General features: G+C 42.5%; 1 protein-coding gene across 1 annotated transcript in view; it reads right to left on the bottom strand.

Moving 5' to 3' along the window:
* Nucleotides 1-681: 681 nt before the first annotated feature.
* LOC118456084 (interferon-induced very large GTPase 1-like) overlaps nucleotides 682-26174 on the bottom strand; it is a 36042-nt gene continuing 10549 nt past the window's right edge. Inside the window, exons 5-8 of the mRNA XM_087849060.1 lie at nucleotides 18675-18709; nucleotides 18388-18496; nucleotides 5564-5601; nucleotides 682-5442 (exon numbers count right to left, since the gene is read on the bottom strand). Of these exons, the coding sequence (XP_087705186.1) occupies nucleotides 682-5442; nucleotides 5564-5601; nucleotides 18388-18496; nucleotides 18675-18709 (4943 nt within the window). The remainder of the gene's footprint in view (nucleotides 5443-5563; nucleotides 5602-18387; nucleotides 18497-18674; nucleotides 18710-26174) is intronic.

Genomic DNA, 26174 nt, shown 5'->3' with positions numbered 1-26174 from the left:
AACAATAGTTAGGACAATATTCAGAATAAAATGGAGAAAAATGGGATAAAATTCACAATTAAAGTCTAATTTAAGTAAACTCTGTCTGGATAACTAGTTTTAAATGTACCAACTAGGTAAACATAACAAATCAGCTTTAAATCTGCGAATGAATTTTCATGTAATATAAGAAAACAGTTCTGTTTCTCTAACTGTGATTAGACCAACTGAGAATCAATATATGAGGATCAATATATGTCATTATTTAAACATGATGACAAAAACACATTACAGAAAATCAATTTGAGACAAATTCAGATGACTGAGAATATATTATTATTATTATTATTATTGTATGTGAAAGACAAAAAAAGGAATAAAGAATTATAATTTTACATGATCTATAACAACCTGAACAAAAGAACCTGAAAAGAAAAAAATACAATAAAGTTATTTGTTCCAGTATAATCCACAGAGAAAGTATTTATTGTAAAATAACATATTCATAACAGTTGCTTTTAAAAGGTAACTCATTATCACATAAAAAAAAGTCTAATCTCAGACACTATTTCTCTTTTTCTGTAGTAATGCTGTCATCTCTACAAGTCCCACCCTTTTACTTATGTCACTAAAAACTCTTCTAATTTGAGTAATGAGTTACGATGTGAAACCAAAACTGAAGGGTTTTGTTTCTTTGATGCTTTAACACATTTTACCCAGACTTCTAATAGCTTCTTCCTTAGGGATTTTTCCCCACTCCCTGGGAATATCTCCTCTTCCTTGGAATTTGTACTTATAGTACCCTTCCAGCTCATTTTGAAATCGACACACAAACCATTCCCAGTACGCCAGTTCAGACTGATCAGCTGTGATTTCCCAGTTAGCATACCTTGGACCAGCTCTTCTGTACTCTTTATAGGGAAAGTATTCCTCTGAATCATGAGGTCTAAATCTGCCATCACTTGCAACACTTGTTGTGCAGAAACTGATGCTGAATTCCACTGTGCCTCTTTTGTGCCATCCTTTGATTCCTTTAGGTCGATGAAAAGGGACGTTGTGGTCATTAGGACTGTGATCTTCAATGGTGTTAGTACAAACAGCTGCACAGAATGGACACGTTACCCAGCAGCAGTTACACAGCTGATCAATGAGGATTTCATCAGGCTTCAGCCTGGATTCTTTCAGCTTATCCAATGAGAGGCTGCTCATCTTATGATTGATGGATGTAAATCTGTTTGTTATCTCTTCCTTCAGAAACTCAAAATCATGTATGTCACTGAAATTTTGAGAAGAAATGGTCTCAAACGTTAGCTCACCTTTTAGCAAACTAGAAAATTTCTTCAGCCACATGTTTATGTCTCCTCTTTCAGTTTGGACTTTCTGTGTTGCAGTAGATAAAGCATTAGTCACAAGTGTGTTTAAGCCTTCAGCATTGTTCTTGAGTTTATTCACAGTTTTATCTCTGTGGTCTATGAAGATGTATTTCTCTACTTCTGCTTTTATAAAAGCTTCTGTTTGTCTTCTTGGATTTCTGATGTAGGTGATGAAATCATCAAAGTTTTCATTCTCAGCGAGTGACTTCAGCACATGTTTCTCCAAGTTCAGCCTGTTCCCATTGAATGCTGGGAAATTAGACCTCATCTCTCCAGCCAGACCAATGGCAGTCTTGTTACAGGCAGCCTCAACAGTGGACTCTTTCAGCTTTTCCCAGATCAGTTTCCCAAGCACAACAGCAGATGAGCTTCCTTTACAAAAGCTTATAAAAACACTGTAATACTGTGTTTTCTTGTTTTGTAAATAAATGAGTGGATCATGCTTCATTCTGAATTTGTTCTGGGAGTCTAGAATCCAATGCTCTGATTCTGAGAACACACACAGTATGAGATCGACTGTAAACTCCTTCTTTAAAGTATAGTTTTCCTTTGTCTGAAAATTGTCCACTTCTTGTTTTACCTGTTTGGCAGCTTCTTGCAAATAAGCTAGTTTGTAGCCACTTTTAGCCACAGGCTTTTCTGTTATTGCATGAAGTGACTCATTTTCAACTTTTTCAATGAGTGATCTGATATGTTGCTGGTTGTCATATGGCAATGCATTCTTAAATAGCCATTTAAAAGGGTTTTTTCGTTTTTTTTGTTTTACATAACCTGAGTAATCTCCAAGCCTTGATATATTCTTGTATCTGCCATTTTTTTTGCAGTCATTTATGAATGTCTCTTCAAAACCAAGTTCTTTAAGGATAGTAAACTGATCTTCTTTCAGTTTGATGTCTTCTATAGGTTTTATATCAGCTGTTAATTCAGTAACCAAGCCACTCCAAACAGAGCTGAACTGTTTGTTAAGCTCTTCTTCATCATTGACCTTATCCTTCAGCTGCTGAGCGAGCTCTTTGCTCTTCTTTAGCAGCTTGTCCTCAAACTCTTTCTTCTTATCATCTAGCTTGTCACAAGCCTTCTTCTGTTGAATAACTTCATCCAGTTTTCTTTTTACTGTGCTCACCTGTTCATCATGAAACTCTTTGATTCTGGTTTCAAATCGGCCTCTCCACTGAGCCAGGATTTCTTTCTCTTGGTCATCCTCAAAGTATGTTGTCATTTCCTTTTTGATTGTTTCATGTGTTTCATGTGATTCTTTTTTAAGATAATTTACTTCCACCTTGTCAAGATTTCCGTTTTCAATTCTGTTATAAAGTTGGTTTTCAATGGTCAACATTTTGCTCCTCAGGGCCCAGGTCCAGTTTGCGTACTGGGACTCCAGTTTTCTGTATGCTGCAATTTCAAGTGTGTTTTTAAAACTGAAAACAAAGTTTTCATTGAGGAGGGCACTCCACAGGTCCTGCATTTTGTTTTTGAATTGTGTGAGAGTGATCCCAGCAGACTGTGAAGCTTTAGAGAGGATGATGTTCTTCACTTCCTGGATGCTCTCACTGTAACCTGGATTAGGAGGAGCCATGGGTGGACTACCCTCCCACAACTGGGCACAGTAGTTTACATCTTTTCGGACATCAAACTTAATGATGTCACTGAAGCAGTCTGCATCGCAATCCTCCTCTTCAGCTGCTAGTTTGGCCATCTGGTCCAGTTTTTCTAGCAGGCGTCTCTTTCCATCCATGTTTTTCTCTGCTGCTGCGACATCTGTAACATTCTGGTGAACAAACACACAACTGGGAGAAAGTTTAACTTTCTTCATCCTCATGAAAGCCTGAACAACAATCTGCAGGATGTCCTGCATCTCAGATGGATTCTCTCCCATAATGTTGATCAGTGTCAGGTTTCCCAGACCAACAACAAATGTTGCCAGTTTGTTGTCATGGCAACCAGTGGTGGTACCTTTCAGCTCAAGAGCGCGCAGTCCTTCAGTGTCCACCACTAGAAGATAGTCAAACTTCAAGTCTTTCTTCATCTCCTCTGATACTTTCAGCAGCTGCATGAAGACACCTTTGGTGCACCTGGCTGCACTCACTGCAAACTGCAAACCAAACATGGTGTTCAGCATTGTTGATTTTCCACTGCTTTGTAGGCCCAAAACTGACAACACAAAAACTCTCTTGTCCCCCAGCTTCTTGACAACTTCCTCTAAAAGACTGGAGATCCATGTTAAAGGCACGTGACCTGCATCACCATCCATCAGCTCCATCGGGTGTCCTGATATCATCAGCTGTGCAGCCAGCTCAGGGTATTTAGACCAGTCAGTGTGTCTGCTCTCTCCTTCTATTGCTCTATGAGCTTCATAGATCTGTCCCATTTCTCTGAAGATGTGCTCCAAACCAAAAGTTGCAGACTGCAGTTTTTCGGATATTTTTTCAAGCTCACTTTTTTTTTTTATTAACAAGTCAGATTTTTTCTGCTTGTCTGCCAACACTTCTGATTCTTCAGATTTGTTTTTTAAAGCCAAGATCTCAGACCACTTTTCATCATAGCTTTTGAGAATACCAGAAAGATCATCTGTGGAGAGATCGTCCACTAAGATTTGAATCCATTTCAGAAAATATTCTTTATCTTTTGGTGACAATAGTGAGAGACTTTTAATGAACAACTCCATAAGTTCGCCGGAAGCAGCACATTGTTTCTGACGTATGTTCACCAGTTCCTGTTGCTTGTTACATTTCTCCTTCTCAATATCCCCTTTGAGGTGATACAGTTCTTTGTGTATTTTGATCCACTGATGCCACAGATGGCCCTGATAAGGAAGGAATTTATCTTTGATATTTGAGATATCCATGTTATCCTTTGAAAGAAGATCCATTATTTCCTTAGCAGCAGATTTCCCTTCTTTAAAGGCTGGGTCACTTTCATCCACTTTGATTCCAGAGACCTCAGCAATGGTTTCAAGCTGGAAGGGTGGTTTTACGCTGGAGCCATCTAGAGATGACAAAACTTCTCTAATGATCTGTTTCAGTTCTTCAGATATGTCTGACTGGCTTCTGTCTTTGAGACCCATAATATATTTTCCATGTTTTGTCTTAACAACATCACAGTCATCAACAGAGAGACAAATGAGAGGTTTGTGAGACTTAAAAAGAGGTGATATAAGTGATCGACTTTCTTCATGTTTTTTCAGAGATGAAACAAGAAAAATATTAATGGAAGATTTTTCAATCAGTATGTTGCGCTGTTTTTCAGTCAACAGAGCATCACCATGAAGATTACAAAAGGCAATGCAGTCATTGAAGGCATCATTGGGTTTTCCAGCAGGACAGTACCAGGCGATCTCTGCCACACCATCCATCAGATATCGAGACTTGGTGCTTCCTGGACAGTTTCTGTGGAAAAAGGTGCTGTGACGGTCGTTGATCAAAGTGTTGATCAGCTGAGATTTAGACACTGACAGAGAACCCAGGCGGAAAAATGACACCAAGGGTGTCCGAGCTTTGCAGACTGGAACACTCTTCATAGTGACGATGTTTGAGTCGTCTTTGATTTCAGTTACCTTCCAGGTTTTTGTTATTTGTCTGAAAGTCCACAGAGGACACTCGATCTCCATAGTGACTGGGTCAGGAACAAGCAATGGTAAGGCATACTGACACTGAGAGAGCTTTGTAATCATCATCTGTTTAAGGAAGCTGTCTGAGCATTGAAATACTGCCATCTGAACGTCCATTGGATGCAAATTAGTCTGTTTTGTGTGATCTTTGTCTGTACTCTTCCTTAATAAATCATCCAAATCACTGAAATCATTCTCAGGGGTCTCATTGTCTTGAACAGGCTTTGGATGTGTCCCCTCAGGACTGTCTGATCTGACAGGAATATATCTGGCCTTGTAATCTAACATCATCAGCCTGTATAGAAAAATGCGAGCTATATCTTTCTCAGATGTCACATGGTGCTGTTTCAGAGGAGAACATATTTGAAGAAAATCTGCTGGTGACAACTTCTGCTGAAATTTGTCTTGAAGGTGAAGTCTGACAAAAGGGTCTGTTTCTTTATGTGACGTTGTCTTTCTGCCATCTTCAGAACCCTTCCATGACTGCAGTAAATAAGCAAATAAACATGTAGTCTATGTAAAGAAATTCTACTGTTAAACAGTATAATAAAGTAAATTGTCTTTAATACCTTCTTAAATAAACAGTGACTTTTTTTTTTTTTACCTTTTCCTTTTTTCCACTGATGTCCTTCTCTGAGGTTCCTGCAATTTCAAGTAGAACCAAATAGCCAAGTCAATATGTGCTCAATCCAATACAAATTTCTAGCTTGTGTTTCAAAGCCTTTTTTCTGAACTCCAAAGTGTATTAATTAAGACATTTGCTTAAGACACAAGATCCGTGGTTGGAAACTGGAGGAGACACAAAACCCGGATAGGGTTTTGTCTGGAATGACACCCAGCGTGAAAAATCTGGCTGGTAGAGAGGACCCATATGCAGGATGGATAGACTAGAGAGCACACAAGATGAGGAGATGTATGACCAGGACATGACAATTAACTAAAGAAAAGTAGGGATTAGAAGCTTGATACAGACATTTTGACACTGGAAAGATTCTAAATCACAGATTTTTTTTCGAAACGCTGCTCAAAATTGCAGTGCCAAACACCCAGGTCACGTGATCATGACTAAATCCAAGGTCTTGGTGTACTTCACCACAGTTCCAACATTGCTTCTAGGCAGCAGGATTAACATTTTGTTAGGAACCAGAGTAAGTTGTAATTACTAAATTACTGTTTTTGATACTACCGCTTTTACTTATTGCACACACGTGTTAAAGAAAACAATATCCAATTTCTCATGATTATTTTTGCTGTGGATTGTGAAGAACAATATAAACCACCCAAGCACTTAAACACTGGAATCAAAAGTAAAATCAAATATATATATTGGCTTATTCAAATGATTGCTGGCATGTAGATGAGAGAAAGCAAGAAAGACAGAGACTGGTGGATGAGCTCTATTCACTCCTATCAGCAGAAAACGCAGCACACTGCATTGTGAACTCATCAAAATATCCTAATAAAAATTGCTTCTGCTTTCAAGAAGAAAATAAGACAGGCAGGACTTTTCAGCTCTGACTTCATCTGTTCTCCAGGTTTTTTTTTTTTTAACTTTCAACAGAAAATGACAGTATTTGGTGCATTAAGTTACCTCATCCTCAGTATCCTGTTACTCACATACTGTGCTACCATAAGGAAAATATTTATACTGTAAAAATAAAAACACATCCTTAAACATTAATAACAGGCGTCTTTTTCATAACAATTTTCATGAAAAATTATGATTTTTTCCTTCCCCTTTTATATTCCCACTGTTGCTTCCAGTGTGAATCTCTCATTAAGAATAGGAGGCTGCAGGTTCACTAAAATCCAGACTCAAACAACATTTTACAAAACACAGTCCACAGTAGGTATAGGTTGCAAACAAAGTTAAGAAAAGTTTCTTCATGGTTCAGAAGTTACTCAGCAGTGGATGATGTACCAGTGTACAATGGAATAATTTTCTTTGAAATTGTGCAGGGACTGTCTGTGTCATTGTTTCACAGAGAAGCATTATTAAGATGAAGTGATAGCAGGTATCACAGCAGGTTTCAGATTGTTTCAAAACACTTGATACAATTTCAGCAGAAATGTTTCACAAAACGTCAATTTGATCATCACTAAAGAACACTGAGGCTTTAAATGCACACATGAGGTAATTTGGAAACTGGAACACAGCCGGGAATACGGATGAACTAAATCTGACTAAGGAGATAAGGGAAGCAAACCTAAACATAATGCACACAGGACAAGAGACTATCAAAGACATAACGAGACATATTAATAAAACCCATATAGCCATGTCCGCACAGACATATGTTTGTTGGTTTCTCTTACTCCATTTCAGTCATCACTCTTAGGCTGCACATTATTAGCGTTCTCATTAACTGGATAATGGTGAAAACCAGAAAACATATTAACTAAAAATTTGGTAATCAGATTAAAAATACTAGCATTCATTAAAGTGTTCCTGGCAATCAAATTGCTTTACACATTTTTCTTCTTTACACTTTTATACAGTGCTTATTTCTATGCCTTTTATCAACAATTAATCTGAAATGCAGGTCTCCATAGAAACAGTTTGCTGTTAAGTATCAATGCAAACCACTACACCACCAGGCTGCACTTTTCCAGAACTGTTGAAGGGCAGGGGCAACAAAACACTGGAAAAGCAAGTGGTCTTAAAAAGAAACACCTGGTGGCAAAATTGAAGACAGCCAGAAGATCATCAATCTACAAAAACCTGGGTCTATGAATTATGGAACAATATAAGAAATATATTTCTTAGAATAATTCTGCTGTAGGATTAGGGTTATTATGGAACGCCAGGACTGCCACAATGAATTAATTAAATACACCATTAAATAATTAATTAAATGTGGCAATAATTAATTAAAATGGAAAATAATTAATTAAAATGGGAAATAATTAATGAAATAACTTTTTTACACATTTAATTAATTAATTAATGGTGTATTTAATTAATTCATTATGGCAGTTCTGGCGTTCCATAGATTATGCTCAAACACATTTATACCAAAGGAAGTGAAACTGAATTTTACATTGATTTTCTTATTGTAAAATGAACAGTCTCCCACAGGCAAAGACATGAATGTTAGTTAAACTGTTTCTAAACTGCCCATTTACAGGATGTATACAGACGAAAGTGTCACAGTCCCTCAGTCCTCCCTGGCTCCCTGTCTGCTGCAGATGTGTCTTCTTTCTGTCACGCTCCCTTGTTCCCCTCTCTCTCCTCTCATCTCTCTCTGTGAAGCTCCACTGACTCTTCTGGTCCTAGGTCATCCCTGGTTAGGATCTCATAATCCCTGCATTAATTGGAGGGGGAATACCGCATTTGGCGTTGGAGTCCACATTGTCACCCACACCGTTTCAGATCAGCAACCCCACCTCTCACCTCTGATCTTCCCATATCTCCAGATCCACCTGATCTTTCTTCTGTTTCTCCTGTCTATCATGATCTAGCTGAGGCTTTCCATGAGGACCTAGCTCTCTCTCCTCCCTCACAGACCATACGATTGTGCCTTTAACCTTCCCAGTGCTGCCCCCCTCCTCCAGCAGATTATGTCGTTTGTCTAAACATTCTACTCTCATACAGGTACCACCTATTTTCAGCAAAATGAATCTCGACAATGCTTATCACCTGCTGAGGAATAGGGAGGGGGACAAGTGGAAGAAGGCCGCCTTACTTCTCGGGGTTTTGCTGTGCTGTGGATATGTGAATTACCTTCCTCCCTGGAGCACTATTTCCCTTGTTGCATTGTGTTTTGTAGATTGTTACGACCCGGAACAATTTCAGACCCGGAACAATTTCAGAAATATGTTTCTCATAATAACTTTTCAAAACCTTTGAATGTGATACTATGCACCTACAGTGCATAATATCATTAAAATATTCTGAAGTATTGGCATTGAGGTATCCTGCTGTAGGATTACAGTCTAACACAAACACCGGACATTAGTGTAATTAGTCTTTTTTTTCTGCATTTTATCACATGGTGTAAAACCATAAATAGAATTGAATCTCGGATATTTTTCTGTCAGTTTATAATTTACTGGGAAAATGAAGCGTCATTAACACTTTACCTTTTTCTTGATTTGGGGATGACCCTGGGGGCTTGGCTTCAGCATTTCCTCCTGACCACACCAACTTAAAGACAGTCCTCCACCAACATGTCTCCTGCCACACCAGAGGAGACAAGACTTTAGACCATGTGTATTCCAACCTGGCTGGAGCCTACAAAGCAACACCCCTCCCCCACATTGGACAATCGGACCATCTCTCCCTGTTCCTCACACCTCGGTATTCACCACTCATCCAACGTGTGAAACCTGCTGTGAGGACAATTAAAGTGTGGCCAGAGGGGACAGACGCAGTGCTCCAGGACAGATTTAAAAACACAGACTGGAATATGTTCACCCACACAGACCTGGACCAGTACGCCTCATCTGTACTGGATTACATCTCCGAAACCACAGACAGTGTCACCACCCAGAAACGGATCATCATGTACCCCAACCAGAAGCCTTGGATGAACCGGGATGTTCGTCTCCTCCTGAAGGCCCGCAACACTGCCTTTAGGTCAGGAGATGCACACGCCTACAGTACAGCCAGGGCTAATCTAAAGAAGGGCATCAAAAAAGCCAAACACCACTACAAAAAGAAGGTAGAAGAACACTTCTCCAACTCCAACCCCCGACGCATGTGGCAAGGACTCCAGACCATTACAGACTACAGGACCACCAAACCCTCCCCCGCATCCTCTGATGTCTCCTTCCTCAACGAGCTCAACAACTTTTATGCTCGTTTTGAGCGAGGGAATCCAACAACCACAACCAAAACAGACATGACGCCAGACCACCAACCTCTGACTCTCTCCCCCACCGATGTAGGAGCGGTGCTGAGCAGGATCAATATCCACAAGGCTGCAGGTCCTGATGGCATCCCCGGGCGTGTTCTCAGAGCGTGTTCTGGGGAGCTTGCAGGAGTGCTCACAGACATATTCAACCTGTCCTTGGCCTATGCTGCGGTACCGGCCTGCTTCAAATCCACCTCCATCGTCCCGATACCCAAAAACTCCAACCCATCTTGCCTCAATGACTACCGCCCAGTAGCACTCACCCCCATCATCACTAAGTGCTTAGAGCAGCTGGTCCTAGCACACTTCAAATCCTGTCTCCCCCCCACCCTGGACCCCCACCAATTCGCATACCGCCAGAACAGGAGCACAGAGGATGCAGTCTCCATCGCACTGCACTCTGTCCTCTCACACCTGGACAACAACAACACATACGCCAGAATGCTGTTTATAGACTTCAGTTCAGCATTCAATACAATCCACCCCTCACAACTCATCAGAAAACTGACAGACCTGGGCATCAGTTCCCTCATCTGCAAATGGTTACTGGACTTCCTGACCAACCGCCCCCAACATGTCCGGCTGGATAACCACTGCTCATCTACAATCACAATGAACACCGGTGTACCACAAGGCTGTGTGATGAGCCCTTTCCTCTACTCCCTCTTCACCCACGACTGCAGACCTGCTGATGGTTCCAACACCATCATTAAGTTTGCAGATGACACCACGGTGATTGGCCTCATCAGTGACAACGATGAGGCCGCCTACAGGGAGGAGGTGGATCGTCTGGCTGAGTGGTGCGACAGAAACAACCTGCTGCTTAACACAGAGAAGACCAAGGAGCTCATCGTGGACTACAGGAGGAATGCTGACCCACATCCACCCATCCACATTAAGGGGACGGCTGTGGAGCGTGTGAGCAGCTTCAAGTTCCTGGGAGTCCACATCTCCGAGGATCTCATCTGGACGACCAACTGCTCCAAGCTGGTCAAGAAGGCTCACCAGCGCCTCTTCTTCTTGAGGACTCTGAGGAAAAACCACCTGTCCTCAGACATCCTGGTGAACTTCTATCGCTGTACCATCGAGAGCATCCTGACCAACTGTATAACAGTCTGGTATGGGAACTGCTCTGCCTCGGACCGGAAGGCGTTGCAGAGGGTCGTGAAAACTGCCCAGCGCATCGCCGGAGCACCACTTCCTGCCATAAAAGACATATACAGGAAGCGGTGTCTGAAAAGGGCTGGGAAAATCATCAAAGACCCCAGTCACCCATCACATAGACTCTTCACCCTCCTGCCCTCTAGGAGGCGCTACAGGAGCCTCCGGACTAAGACCACCAGGTACCGGAACAGCTTCTTCCCCACAGCTGTCAGACTCCTGAACTCTGCCTCCTGACATCTGACCCACGTTAAACTCATGGACTGGACATACACACACCCACAACCACCTACACACACACACAATGGACAACCGTACCCTCAAACACACAATAATAACATGGACTGAACCACCACTCACAATCACTAGCACTTTATATACCTCCGTAGAAATTATCCACATATCTCACTTATCTTAACTGCACTACTGTATAGTTCTGTGTAAATAATCATATGATAATTTTTAATCGTACAACTGTTTATAACTTGCATAGTTCACATTTCTGTATAACTGTATATCTCAGATTTCTGTATAGTTTTTTTTATTTCATATTTATATCCTGTTCATAGCCTGTACATAGCTTGTACTCACTACAGCCTGTACATACTTATAGTTATAGAATATTCATAACATACTTCATACCGTGTACATTATAACATACCATAATAGACCAATTTCTATAACATACTTACATATCTATATTATTGCTAATATATATTGTAATATATCTATATCACTAAAGCACTTCTGGATGGATGCAAACTGCATTTCGTTGCCCTGTACCTGTGCATGTGCAATGACAATAAAGTTGAATTCTATTCTATTCTATTCTATTCTATTCTATTCTATGTTGTGCTGATATCCATATTCTCTGGCTGTTTAACATCAGTGCCTGTATCATCCTGAGAAAACAAATACTTGTATTTGTTTGTGTACTAAGAACCATTAATGTAAAAAGATGAAAAGGACAAAACTGTAACAAAGCAAATTCTTAAACAGAACTGTTTCCCACTTCCCTTATCCAAGCTGTTAATGTTCAATGAAGGATAAACATTTTTACAAGAAATACATCACAATTACCTTTGTTTCATTTGAAACCTCCTCCTTATCTTCTTCTGCAAAGTAAAATAATAATTATACAATGCAGGGTAAAGGAAACCATCCAATATTCATTTGTGCATTTTCAGTGTTAAAGGCTTTGATACTGTTTCAGTAACTAAAAGTGGACAAAGCAAACATCACAGAAGCCTCACACAGGACAGAGAATGGCTCAATTTGTATGAGTTTACTTCCAAGACAGTGCCTTATTAATGTCACTTTTAGTTTTAAAATTAACTTTTTAAACATTTATGCTCAAACACATTTATGCTCAAACACATTTATACCACAGGAAGTGAAACTGACTTTTACATTGATTTTCTTATTGTAAAATGAACAGTCTCCCACAGGCAAAGACATGAATGTTAGTTAAACTGTTTCTAAACTGCCCATTTACAGGATGTATACAGAAGAAAGTGTCACAGTCCCTCAGTCCTCTCTGGCTCCCTGTCTGCTGCAGATGTGTCTTCTTTCTGTCACGCTCCCTTGTTCCCCTCTCTCTCCTCTCATCTCTCTCTGTGAAGCTCCACTGACTCTTCTGGTCCTAGGTCATCACTGGTTAGGATCTCATAATCCCTGCATTAATTGGAGGGGGAATACCGCATTTGGCGTTGGAGTCCACATTGTCACCCACACCGTTTCAGATTAGCAACCCCACCTCTCACCTCTGATCTTCCCATATCTCCAGATCCACCTGATCTTTCTTCTGTTTCTCCTGTCTATCATGATCTAGCTGAGGCTTTCCATGAGGACCTAGCTCTCTCTCCTCCCTCACAGACCATACGATTGTGCCTTTAACCTTCCCAGTGCTGCCCCCCTCCTCCAACAGATTATGTCGTTTGTCTAAACATTCTACTCTCATACAGGTACCACCTATTTTCAGCAAAATGAATCTCGACAATGCTTATCACCTGCTGAGGAATAGGGAGGGGGACAAGTGGAAGAAGGCCGCCTTACTTCTCGGCGTTTTGCTGTGCTGTGGATATGTGAATTACCTTCCTCCCTGGAGCACTATTTCCCTTGTTGCATTGTGTTTTGTAGATTGTTACGACCCGGAACAATTTCAGACCCGGAACAATTTCAGAAATATATTTCTCATAATAACTTTTCAAAACCTTTGAATGTGATACTATGCACCTACAGTGCATAATATCATTAAAATATTCTGAAGTATTGGCATTGAGGTATCCTGCTGTAGGATTACAGTCTAACACAAACACCGGACATTAGTGTAATTAGTCTTTTTTTTCTGCATTTTATCACATGGTGTAAAACAATAAATAGAATTGAATCTCGGATATTTTTCTGTCAGTTTATAATTTACTGGGAAAATGAAGCGTCATTAACACTTTACCTTTTTCTTGATTTGGGGATGACCCTGGGGGCTTGGCTTCAGCATTTCCTCCTGATGTTGTGCTGATATCCATATTCTCTGGCTGTTTAACATCAGTGCCTGTATCATCCTGAGAAAACAAATACTTGTATTTGTTTGTGTACTAAGAACCATTAATGTAAAAAGATGAAAAGGACAAAACTGTAACAAAGCAAATTCTTAAACAGAACTGTTTTCCACTTCCCTTATCCAAGCTGTTAATGTTCAATGAAGGATAAACATTTTTACAAGAAATACATCACAATTACCTTTGTTTCATTTGAAACCTCCTTCTTATCTTCTTCTGCAAAGTAAAATAATAATTATACAATGCAGGGTAAAGGAAACCATCCAATATTCATTTGTGCATTTTCAGTGTTAAAGGCTTTGATACTGTTTCAGTAACTAAAAGTGGACAAAGCAAACATCACAGAAGCCTCACACAGGACAGAGAATGGCTCAATTTGTATGAGTTTACTTCCAAGACAGTGCCTTATTAATGTCACTTTTAGTTTTAAAATTAACTTTTTAAACATTTATGCTCAAACACATTTATGCTCAAACACATTTATACCACAGGAAGTGAAACTGACTTTTACATTGATTTTCTTATTGTAAAATGAACAGTCTCCCACAGGCAAAGACATGAATGTTAGTTAAACTGTTTCTAAACTGCCCATTTACAGGATGTATACAGAAGAAAGTGTCACAGTCCCTCAGTCCTCCTCGGCTCCCTGTCTGCTGCAGATGTGTTTTCTTTCTGTCACGCTCCCTTGTTCCCCTCTCTCTCCTCTCATCTCTCTCTGTGAAGCTCCACTGACTCTTCTGGTCCTAGGTCATCCCTGGTTAGGATCTCATAATCCCTGCATTAATTGGAGGGGGAATACCGCATTTGGCGTTGGAGTCCACATTGTCACCCACACCGTTTCAAATCAGCAACCCCACCTCTCACCTCTGATCTTCCCATATCTCCAGATCCACCTGATCTTTCTTCTGTTTCTCCTGTCTATCATGATCTAGCTGAGGCTTTCCATGAGGACCTAGCTCTCTCTCCTCCCTCACAGACCATACGATTGTGCCTTTAACCTTCCCAGTGCTGCCCCCCTCCTCCAGCAGATTATGTCGTTTGTCTAAACATTCTACTCTCATACAGGTACCACCTATTTTCAGCAAAATGAATCTCGACAATGCTTATCACCTGCTGAGGAATAGGGAGGGGGACAAGTGGAAGAAGGCCGCCTTACTTCTCGGCGTTTTGCTGTGCTGTGGATATGTGAATTACCTTCCTCCCTGGAGCACTATTTCCCTTGTTGCATTGTGTTTTGTAGATTGTTACGACCCGGAACAATTTCAGAAATATATTTCTCATAATAACTTTTCAAAACCTTTGAATGTGATACTATGCACCTACAGTGCATAATATCATTAAAATATTCTGAAGTATTGGCATTGAGGTATCCTGCTGTAGGATTACAGTCTAACACAAACACCGGACATTAGTGTAATTAGTCTTTTTTTTCTGCATTTTATCACATGGTGTAAAACAATAAATAGAATTGAATCTCGGATATTTTTCTGTCAGTTTATAATTTACTGGGAAAATGAAGCGTCATTAACACTTTACCTTTTTCTTGATTTGGGGATGACCCTGGGGGCTTGGCTTCAGCATTTCCTCCTGATGTTGTGCTGATATCCATATTCTCTGGCTGTTTAACATCAGTGCCTGTATCATCCTGAGAAAACAAATACTTGTATTTGTTTGTGTACTAAGAACCATTAATGTAAAAAGATGAAAAGGACAAAACTGTAACAAAGCAAATTCTTAAACAGAACTGTTTTCCACTTCCCTTATCCAAGCTGTTAATGTTCAATGAAGGATAAACATTTTTACAAGAAATACATTAAATTACCTTTGTTTCATTTGAAACCTCCTGCTTATCTTCTTCTGCAAAGTAAAATAATAATTATACAATGCAGGGTAAAGGAAACCATCCAATATTCATTTGTGCATTTTCAGTGTTAAAGGCTTTGATACTGTTTCAGTAACTAAAAGTGGACAAAGCAAACATCACAGAAGCCTCACACAGGACAGAGAATGGCTCAATTTGTATGAGTTTACTTCCAAGACAGTGCCTTATTAATGTCACTTTTAGTTTTAAAATGAACTTTTTAAACATTTATGCTCAAACACATTTATGCTCAAACACATTTATACCACAGGAAGTGAAACTGACTTTTACATTGATTTTCTTATTGTAAAATGAACAGTCTCCCACAGGCAAAGACATGAATGTTAGTTAAACTGTTTCTAAACTGCCCATTTACAGGATGTATACAGAAGAAAGTGTCACAGTCCCTCAGTCCTCTCTGGCTCCCTGTCTGCTGCAGATGTGTCTTCTTTCTGTCACGCTCCCTTGTTCCCCTCTCTCTCCTCTCATCTCTCTCTGTGAAGCTCCACTGACTCTTCTGGTCCTAGGTCATCACTGGTTAGGATCTCATAATCCCAGCATTAATTGGAGGGGGAATACCGCATTTGGCGTTGGAGTCCACATTGTCACCCACACCGTTTCAAATCAGCAACCCCACCTCTCACCTCTGATCTTCCCATATCTCCAGATCCACCTGATCTTTCTTCTGTTTCTCCTGTCTATCATGATCTAGCTGAGGCTTTCCATGAGGACCTAGCTCTCTCTCCTCCCTCACAGACCATACGATTGTGCCTTTAACCTTCCCAGTGCTGCCCCCCTCCTCCAGCAGATTATGTCGTTTGTCTAAACATTCTACTCTCATACAGGTACCACCTATTTTCAGCAAAATGAATCTCGACAATGCTTATCACCTGCTGAGGAATAGGGAGGGGGACAAGTGGAAGAAGGCCGCCTTACTTCTCGGCGTTTTGCTGTGCTGTGGATATGTGAATTACCTTCCTCCCTGGAGCACTATTTCCCTTGTTGCATTGTGTTTTGTAGATTGTTACGACCCGGAACAATTTCAGACCCGGAACAATTTCAGAAATATATTTCTCATAATAACTTTTCAAAACCTTTGAATGTGATACTATGCACCTACAGTGCATAATATCATTAAAATATTCTGAAGTATTGGCATTGAGGTATCCTGCTGTAGGATTACAGTCTAACACAAACACCGGACATTAGTGTAATTAGTCTTTTTTTTCTGCATTTTATCACATGGTGTAAAACCATAAATAGAATTGAATCTCAGATATTTTTCTGTCAGTTTATAATTTACTGGGAAAATGAAGCGTCATTAACATTTTACCTTTTTCTTGATTTGGGGATGACCCTGGGGGCTTGGCTTCAGCATTTCCTCCTGATGTTGTGCTGATATCCATATTCTCTGGCTGTTTAACATCAGTGCCTGTATCATCCTGAGAAAACAAATACTTGTATTTGTTTGTGTACTAAGAACCATTAATGTAAAAAGATGAAAAGGACAAAACTGTAACAAAGCAAATTCTTAAACAGAACTGTTTTCCACTTCCCTTATCCAAGCTGTTAATGTTCAATGAAGGATAAACATTTTTACAAGAAATACATCACAATTACCTTTGTTTCATTTGAAACCTCCTCCTTATCTTCTTCTGCAAAGTAAAATAATAATTATACAATGCAGGGTAAAGGAAACCATCCAATATTCATTTGTGCATTTTCAGTGTTAAAGGCTTTGATACTGTTTCAGTAACTAAAAGTGGACAAAGCAAACATCACAGAAGCCTCACACAGGACAGAGAATGGCTCAATTTGTATGAGTTTACTTCCAAGACAGTGCCTTATTAATGTCACTTTTAGTTTTAAAATTAACTTTTTAAACATTTATGCTCAAACACATTTATGCTCAAACACATTTATACCACAGGAAGTGAAACTGACTTTTACATTGATTTTCTTATTGTAAAATATACAGCCTCCCACAGGCAAAGACATGAATGTTAGTTAAACTGTTTCTAAACTGCCCATTTACAGGATGTATACAGAAGAAAGTGTCACAGTCCCTCAGTCCTCTCTGGCTCCCTGTCTGCTGCAGATGTGTTTTCTTTCTGTCACGCTCCCTTGTTCCCCTCTCTCTCCTCTCATCTCTCTCTGTGAAGCTCCACTGACTCTTCTGGTCCTAGGTCATCACTGGTTAGGATCTCATAATCCCAGCATTAATTGGAGGGGGAATACCGCATTTGGCGTTGGAGTCCACATTGTCACCCACACCGTTTCAAATCAGCAACCCCACCTCTCACCTCTGATCTTCCCATATCTCCAGATCCACCTGATCTTTCTTCTGTTTCTCCTGTCTATCATGATCTAGCTGAGGCTTTCCATGAGGACCTAGCTCTCTCTCCTCCCTCACAGACCATACGATTGTGCCTTTAACCTTCCCAGTGCTGCCCCCCTCCTCCAGCAGATTATGTCGTTTGTCTAAACATTCTACTCTCATACAGGTACCACCTATTTTCAGCAAAATGAATCTCGACAATGCTTATCACCTGCTGAGGAATAGGGAGGGGGACAAGTGGAAGAAGGCCGCCTTACTTCTCGGCGTTTTGCTGTGCTGTGGATATGTGAATTACCTTCCTCCCTGGAGCACTATTTCCCTTGTTGCATTGTGTTTTGTAGATTGTTACGACCCGGAACAATTTCAGACCCGGAACAATTTCAGAAATATATTTCTCATAATAACTTTTCAAAACCTTTGAATGTGATACTATGCACCTACAGTGCATAATATCATTAAAATATTCTGAAGTATTGGCATTGAGGTATCCTGCTGTAGGATTACAGTCTAACACAAACACCGGACATTAGTGTAATTAGTCTTTTTTTTCTGCATTTTATCACATGGTGTAAAACCATAAATAGAATTGAATCTCGGATATTTTTCTGTCAGTTTATAATTTACTGGGAAAATGAAGCGTCATTAACATTTTACCTTTTTCTTGATTTGGGGATGACCCTGGGGGCTTGGCTTCAGCATTTCCTCCTGATGTTGTGCTGATATCCATATTCTCTGGCTGTTTAACATCAGTGCCTGTATCATCCTGAGAAAACAAATACTTGTATTTGTTTGTGTACTAAGAACCATTAATGTAAAAAGATGAAAAGGACAAAACTGTAACAAAGCAAATTCTTAAACAGAACTGTTTTCCACTTCCCTTATCCAAGCTGTTAATGTTCAATGAAGGATAAACATTTTTACAAGAAATACATCACAATTACCTTTGTTTCATTTGAAACCTCCTCCTTATCTTCTTCTGCAAAGTAAAATAATAATTATACAATGCAGGGTAAAGGAAACCATCCAATATTCATTTGTGCATTTTCAGTGTTAAAGGCTTTGATACTGTTTCAGTAACTAAAAGTGGACAAAGCAAACATCACAGAAGCCTCACACAGGACAGAGAATGGCTCAATTTGTATGAGTTTACTTCCAAGACAGTGCCTTATTAATGTCACTTTTAGTTTTAAAATTAACTTTTTAAACATTTATGCTCAAACACATTTATGCTCAAACACATTTATACCACAGGAAGTGAAACTGACTTTTACATTGATTTTCTTATTGTAAAATATACAGCCTCCCACAGGCAAAGACATGAATGTTAGTTAAACTGTTTCTAAACTGCCCATTTACAGGATGTATACAGAAGAAAGTGTCACAGTCCCTCAGTCCTCTCTGGCTCCCTGTCTGCTGCAGATGTGTTTTCTTTCTGTCACGCTCCCTTGTTCCCCTCTCTCTCCTCTCATCTCTCTCTGTGAAGCTCCACTGACTCTTCTGGTCCTAGGTCATCACTGGTTAGGATCTCATAATCCCTGCATTAATTGGAGGGGGAATACCGCATTTGGCGTTGGAGTCCACATTGTCACCCACACCGTTTCAGATCAGCAACCCCACCTCTCACCACTGATCTTCCCATATCTCCAGATCCACCTGATCTTTCTTCTGTTTCTCCTGTCTATAGTGATCTAGCTGAGGCTTTCCATGAGGACCTAGCTTTGTAGATTGTTACGACTGATTGTTACGACGATTGATACTATGCACCTACAGTGCATAATATCATCAAAATATTCTGAGGTATTGGCATTGAGGTATCCTGTAGTAGGATTACAGTCAAACACAAACACCAGACATTACTGTAATTAGCCAGTATTAGGGGTAACCGGGACCCAAAATGCCAGTCCAACTCCACACTTGAACCACTCCCAAGAAATTTCAGCAACAAGACAAGTAAAGGTGTCATCAGCAGTTTATTTTCTTATGACATGGTTAGTGTACAAAACAACAAAGAAAAAGGTTTCTTATTTTCTGTCACGGTCCTGAGTCTGTGGACTCAGTGTTTTTCTGTTTGTATTAGTTATCCTTGATTTCATGATGTGTTTTGATTCTCTTGGTTTTGATTTCTGTCTCCAGTACTGCTGGCTCCTTAGTTCCTTGACATTTCTTGTGTTCTAGTTCTTTGGTATTGTTCTGTGTTACTTCTGTTTAATGTACAGTCATTTCTGCCAGTGTGTCTCTTTGTTCTCTGTCAACTGTATCCCCTAGTCAAGTCCGCGTCTGTTATGTTTCCTGTTTTACTTTGAAAGTCTGTGTACTATACCAATGTGTTGAGTTTTGCCTCCCCTTTGTCTTGTCATGTCAGATGACTCCCAGCTGTGCTCTCCTCCTGTTTCACATTCCCTAATCACCTCAGTATGTATTTAAGCCCTGTGTTTTTTCCCTGCCAATTGTTGCCTACTCCACGTTTGTTGTGTGTGTATTCCTCGTCTTCCATCATCAGGTTAGGTCATGCCATGCATCTCCAGTCTAGTTAGTTTGAGTTTTTGTTTTATGTATTGCCAAGTTTGTCTTTCCAGCAAATAAAGCTGCTGTTTAAGTTAATGTTTTGTCTCGGAGTCCTGCACTTGGGTCCAGCCACTGCCAGCCACACAGCTAACATTTTCACTAATCTTCCCTACTGTTTCACTGTACATAAAGGCACTAAATGGATCTTCCCAGTCCTGCACCTAAATCCAACCACTAAACCCACCTAAATCCAACCACTGCACAAATCCTGGACAGGGAGAATGAGAATAGTGTATAAAGCATTAAGTATCTAAAGAGCAACTCTAAAACACCTTCATAAAGCCTGGACATTAACTTTAAAAACAAAACAAAATCTTACAATAGGTGAAAGTCTGGCCTCTCTAATACAAATTATATAGAAAATGATAGGTAACTCAAGGCTTTCAAACAATTTAAAAGTTAAAGATCTTTAAATAAGGGGAAAAAATGTAACCTAAAAAAAATGTAGGCCATGCTCATATTTAATCAAACAGACAATAGGCTAAATGAAAAATTAAGTTGTACCAGACATAACATCCATATCTGGGTTTGGATTTTTAAGGAGGTTTGCATGTAAGAATACCTTTCATCGTTATTAATTTTTTGTTAAAAATTGCATTTTTATTAGTTCAGATTAAAATGGATGAAAGAGTAAATATTTCATATTCATATTTCATCCATTTTGTGAAGAAAGTGCCATCTCTTGGTGACATTCTGAATTTGAGTGAAAGGGGTGTGTTTATAGCAGAAACTAGATACACTCCAGGAGAAAGAGGGGTGACTGCCAGTGGCTTGCAACTGGGTAAAGGTAGGCTACAAGCCTGACTGGGAGCGGCACTTTTTTGGCTGTATCTATATGTACGGTACAGAAAGTGCTTCAAGGTATAGAATAATCAGACTAAAAAAATGCAAGCACATTATCTTAAAGCATTAGCCAACATTTGGTTGTAGTTCAAACATGCATGCATCAGTCTCTACTGACAAAAGAGAATAAACAATTTTAGGTACCAGAATTTTGAAGAAATGTAATAGCAAAAGCAAATAAAGTATGGCTTGAAGAAATGGTTTGAGGAATGCTGGTTTGAGCAGGAAGTCTTTTTCTGTCGAGAAGGCTCTTCTATGTTGTGCCATGTTTTGATGCATCCTCAATCATTCAGATAGGAAAATCCCAAAAGGTTGATTCTGTTCATCTGGACATAGCGTTTTCAGTGGGAGAAATGTTTCATCGCTCATCCAAGTGACTTCTTCAGTTGCAGCTGACTGCAGCTTTCTCCAAACTTATAAACAGTACATTTGCACGATGACTGAAACCAGCCCACTGAAGGAACAATGTGGGGTCAGTTCCTTGATCATTAATATGCAAATTGTCATGACCATTGATCAACCGCTGATCAAAGCCCATTGATCAAAGCCCATTAGCACCATTCATGGCCACTGACTATTGGTAAATGGCTGCAATCACAGCATTGTAACATGGCGAAAGATGTACCCTTAGGCCCCCTGCTCAATTCAGAGATGGTCTTTCCCTTTTCACGTAAATGGCCTCCAAGGCTCCCCGCTCAAACCATCGTTCCTCCCTGTCCAGGATGCGTACATCCTCATTATTGAAAGGGTGTCCACTGGCCTCCATCCATCCATCCATCTTCATCCGCTTTGTCCGGGGCCGGGTCGCGGGGGCAGCAGCCTAAGCAAAGAGGCCCAGACCTCCCTCTCCCCAGCCACCTCCTCCAGCTCATCCGGGGGAACACCAAGGCGTTCCCAGGCCAGCCGAGAGATATAATCTCTCCAGCGTGTCCTGGGTCTGCCCCGGGGCCTCCTCCCGGTGGGACATGCCTGGAACACCTCACCCAGGAGGCGCCCAGGGGGCATCCTTACCAGATGCCCAAACCACCTCAGCTGGCTCCTTTCGATGTGGAGCAGCAGCGGCTCTACTCTGAGCCCCTCCCGGATGGCCGAACTTCTCACCCTATCTCTAAGGGAGATGCCAGCCACCCTTCGGAGGAAGCTCATTTCCGCCGCTTGTATCCGCGATCTCGTCCTTTCGGTCACTACCCACAGCTCGTGGCCATAGGTGAGGGTAGGGACGTAGATCGACCGGTAAATGGAGAGCTTCGCTTTTACACTCAGCTCCCTCTTCACCACGACGGACCGGTGCAGCGTCTGCATTACTGCAGCTGCAGCCCCAATCCGTCTGTCGATCTCCGGCTCCCTTCTCCCATCACTCGCGAACAAGACCCTGAGATACTTGAACTCCTCCACTTGGGGCAGGACCTCATCCCCGACCCGGAGTGGGCACTCCACCCTTTTCCGGCTGAGAACCATGGCCTCAGATTTGGAGGTGCTGATCCTCATTCCTGCTGCGTCACACTCGGCTGCGAACCGCTCCAGTGCGAGCTGGAGGCCCTCACCCGATGAAGCCAACAGAACCACATCATCCGCAAAGATCAGAGATGAGATCCTGAGGCCACCAAAGCGAAAGCCCTCCGCCACTTGGCTGCGCCTAGAAATCCTGTCCATAAAAATTATGAACAGAACCAGTGACAAAGGGCAGCCCTGGCGGAGCCCATCACCCACCGGGAACGAGTCCGACTTATTGCCGGCAATGCGAACCAAGCTCTTGCAACGGTTGTATAGGGATCGAATGGCCCGTAGCAATGGGCCAGACACCCCATACTCCCGCAACACCTCCCACAGGACACCCCGAGGGACACGGTCGAATGCCTTCTCCAAGTCCACAAAACACATGTAGACTGGTTGGGCAAACTCCCATGCACCCTCAAGTATCCTCGAGAGGATGAAGAGCTGGTCCAGTGTTCCGCGACCAGGACGAAAACCGCATTGTTCCTCCTGCATCAGAGGTTCGACTAGCGGACGAACTCTCCTTTCCAGCACCCTGGCATAGACTTTCCCGGGGAGGCTGAGGAGTGTGATCCCCCTGTAGTTGGAACACACCCTCCGGTCCCCCTTCTTAAAGATGGGGACCACCACCCCGGTCTGCCAATCCACGGGTACTGCCCCTGATCTCCACGCAACATTGCAGAGGCGTGTCAGCCAGGACAGCCCTACAACGTCCAGAGCCTTCAGGAACTCGGGGCGGACCTCATCAACACCAGGGGCTCTGCCACCAAGGAGTTGTTTAACTGCCTCAGTGACCTCGCCCCCAGAAATTGGCGGGTCATTCCCCTCATCCCCAGACTCTGCTTCCTCCTCGGAAGACGCGTCAGTGGGATTAAGGAGGTCCTCGAAGTATTCCTTCCACCGCCTGACAATTTTCTCAGTCGACGTCAGCAGCGCTCCGCCAGCACTATACACAGTGCAGGTAGAGCACCGCTTTCCCCTCCTGAGACGCCTGACGGTTTGCCAGAACCTCTTCGAGGCAGTCCGAAAGTCTTTTTCCATGGCCTCTCCGAACTCCTCCCACACCCGAGTTTTTGCTTCAGCCACTGCCCGAGCCGCATTCCGCTTGGCCTGTCGATACCTGTCGGCTGCCTCCGGAGTCCCACAGGCTAACCAAGCCCGATAGGACTCCTTCTTCAGCCTGGTGGCTCCCTTCACCTCTGGTGTCCACCATTTGGTTCGGGGATTACCACCACGGCAGGCACCAACCACCTTGCGGCCGCAGCTCAATGCAGCAGCTTCGGCAATGGAGGCGCTGAACATGGTCCATTCAGACTCGATGTCCCCCGCCTCCCTCGGAATGCTGTTGAAGCTCTGCCGGAGGTGTGCGTTGAAGATCTCGCGGACTGGGGCCTCTGCTAGTCGTTCCCAGCACACCCTCACTACACGTTTAGGTGCACCAGGTCTGTCCAGCGTCCTCCCCCGCCACCTGATCCAACTCACCACCAGGTGGTGATCAGTTGACAGCTCAGCCCCTCTCTTTACCCGAGTGTCCAGAACATATGGTCGCAGGTCTGGTGATACGATTACAAAATCGATCATCGACCTACGGCCTAGAGCGTCCTGGTGCCACGTGCACTTATGGACACTCTTATGTTCGAACAAGGTGTTCGTTATGGCCAAACTGTGATTAGCACAGAAGTCCAATAACAAAGCACCGCTCGGGTTCAGATCAGGGAGGCCGTTCCTCCCAATCACGCCCCTCCAGGTCTCGCTGTCGTTACCCACGTGAGCATTGAAGTCTCCCAGCAGGACAACAGAGTCTCCAGGTGGAGCACCTTCCAGCACCCCCCCCCAGGGACTCTAAGAAGGCTGGGTACTCCGAACTGCCACTCGGCGCATAAGCGCAGATGACAGTCAGGACCCGTTCCCCGACCCTAAGGCGCAGGGAACAAACCCTCTCGTCCACCGGGAAAAACCCCAACGTACCGGCAGCAAGCCGAGGGGATATTAAAATACCCACCCCAGCCCGCCGCCTCTCACCAGGGGCAACTCCAGACTGAGACAGAGTCCAGCCCCTCTCCAGGAGACTGGTTCCAGAGCCCAAGCCGTGCGTAGAGGTGAGCCCGACTATATCTAGCCGGTACCTCTCAACCTCACGCACTAACTCAGGCTCCTTCCCCACCAGAGAGGTGACATTCCATGTCCCTATTGCCAGTCTTGGCAGCCGGGGGTCAGTCCGCCAGGGCCTCCGCTCCTGGCCGCCACCCGACACACAATGCACCCGACCCCTATGGCGCCTCCTGCGGGTGGTGGGCCTGCGGGAGGATGGGCCCATGTCTCCTCTTCGGGCTGTGCCCGGCCGGGCCCCATGGACTAAGGCCCGGCCACCAGACGCTCGCCCTCGGGCACCCTCCCCGGGCCTGGCTCCAGGGCGGGGCCCCGATAACCCTATCCCGGGCAGGGTAAACTGTTCCCTCTGTGTTTTTTTCATAGGGGTCTTCTGAATCGCTCTTTGTCTGGTCCCTCACCCAGGACCAATTTGCCATGGGAGACCCTACCAGGGGGCAAGAGCCCCCAGACAACATAGCCCCTGGGATCCCTGGGACACACAAACCCCTCCACCACGATAAGGTTGCGATTCACGGAGGAGTGTCCACTGGCCTGTAGGTGTAAATAGACTGCAGAATCCTAGCCTGATGAGTTAGCGCTTTTGTGTTGTGCCATCTGCTTTGCCAGAAGTTGTTTAGTTTCCCCAAGGTATAAATCATGGCAATCCTCCTGGCCCTTAACAGCATACAGTACATTACTCTCTTTGTGTCAGGGCACCCAATCTTTGGGGTGGATGAATTTTTGGTGCAGCGTGTGTTGTGCATTTTATTATGACATATATACCTGTTAACACCAGACATGTAATCATAGTTACTCTCATAAATTGTGTGTAATCATATATACTCATATATACTATTCACACTCAAAATGGAGTGTTTATATAGTGGAGTCACTGTGCTAAGCATTTAACTTGCATGTTCAAATCACATGACCCATATATTTAGGTTAAATATATCTACCATTGTATTAATGAAAGATTTGTGTTCATCCAACAAGTGGCACATGTTGATTAATACTGTTTAAAAATGTAACAATGAGGATTAGTAAGAAACCTTTGATAGTGTTGGCCAACTGTGACTAGTCCAACAAAGGGTTAATTAAACTTGGCACTGCTAAAGTATGCGCATAAGACCCCTTCTCGGCATGCAGCTGCATTTAACTGTACAGCAGAAGCATGTAGCTGTTTGGATGGCTGTAAAGCAAAGGCATGCGGCCCGTTCTGCGGCCACACATAAGGCCCCTTAAATGGCTGTAAGGTTAAAGCACACAGCTCTTTAAATGAGTGTAAAGCCGAAGTGTACAGCTCTTTCAATATCTCTATAAGCAAATGAACCTGGCCTTTGCAGGGCATGTACCTGGGATTCTGGTTCTCGCCTCAAACACCAGAAGGTGAAGAAGTAAACCCTTACTCAGCATAGATAGCAGTTTATGTCTGGCATGCCCGCCCA

This window comes from Neolamprologus brichardi, chromosome 2 (assembly GCF_056152115.1).
Source record: "Neolamprologus brichardi isolate AB-2024 chromosome 2, ASM5615211v1, whole genome shotgun sequence".
Classification (NCBI taxonomy): domain Eukaryota; kingdom Metazoa; phylum Chordata; class Actinopteri; order Cichliformes; family Cichlidae; genus Neolamprologus; species Neolamprologus brichardi.
Note: the sequence above shows the minus strand (reverse complement) of the source record. Positions and strands in the feature narration are given on the sequence as shown.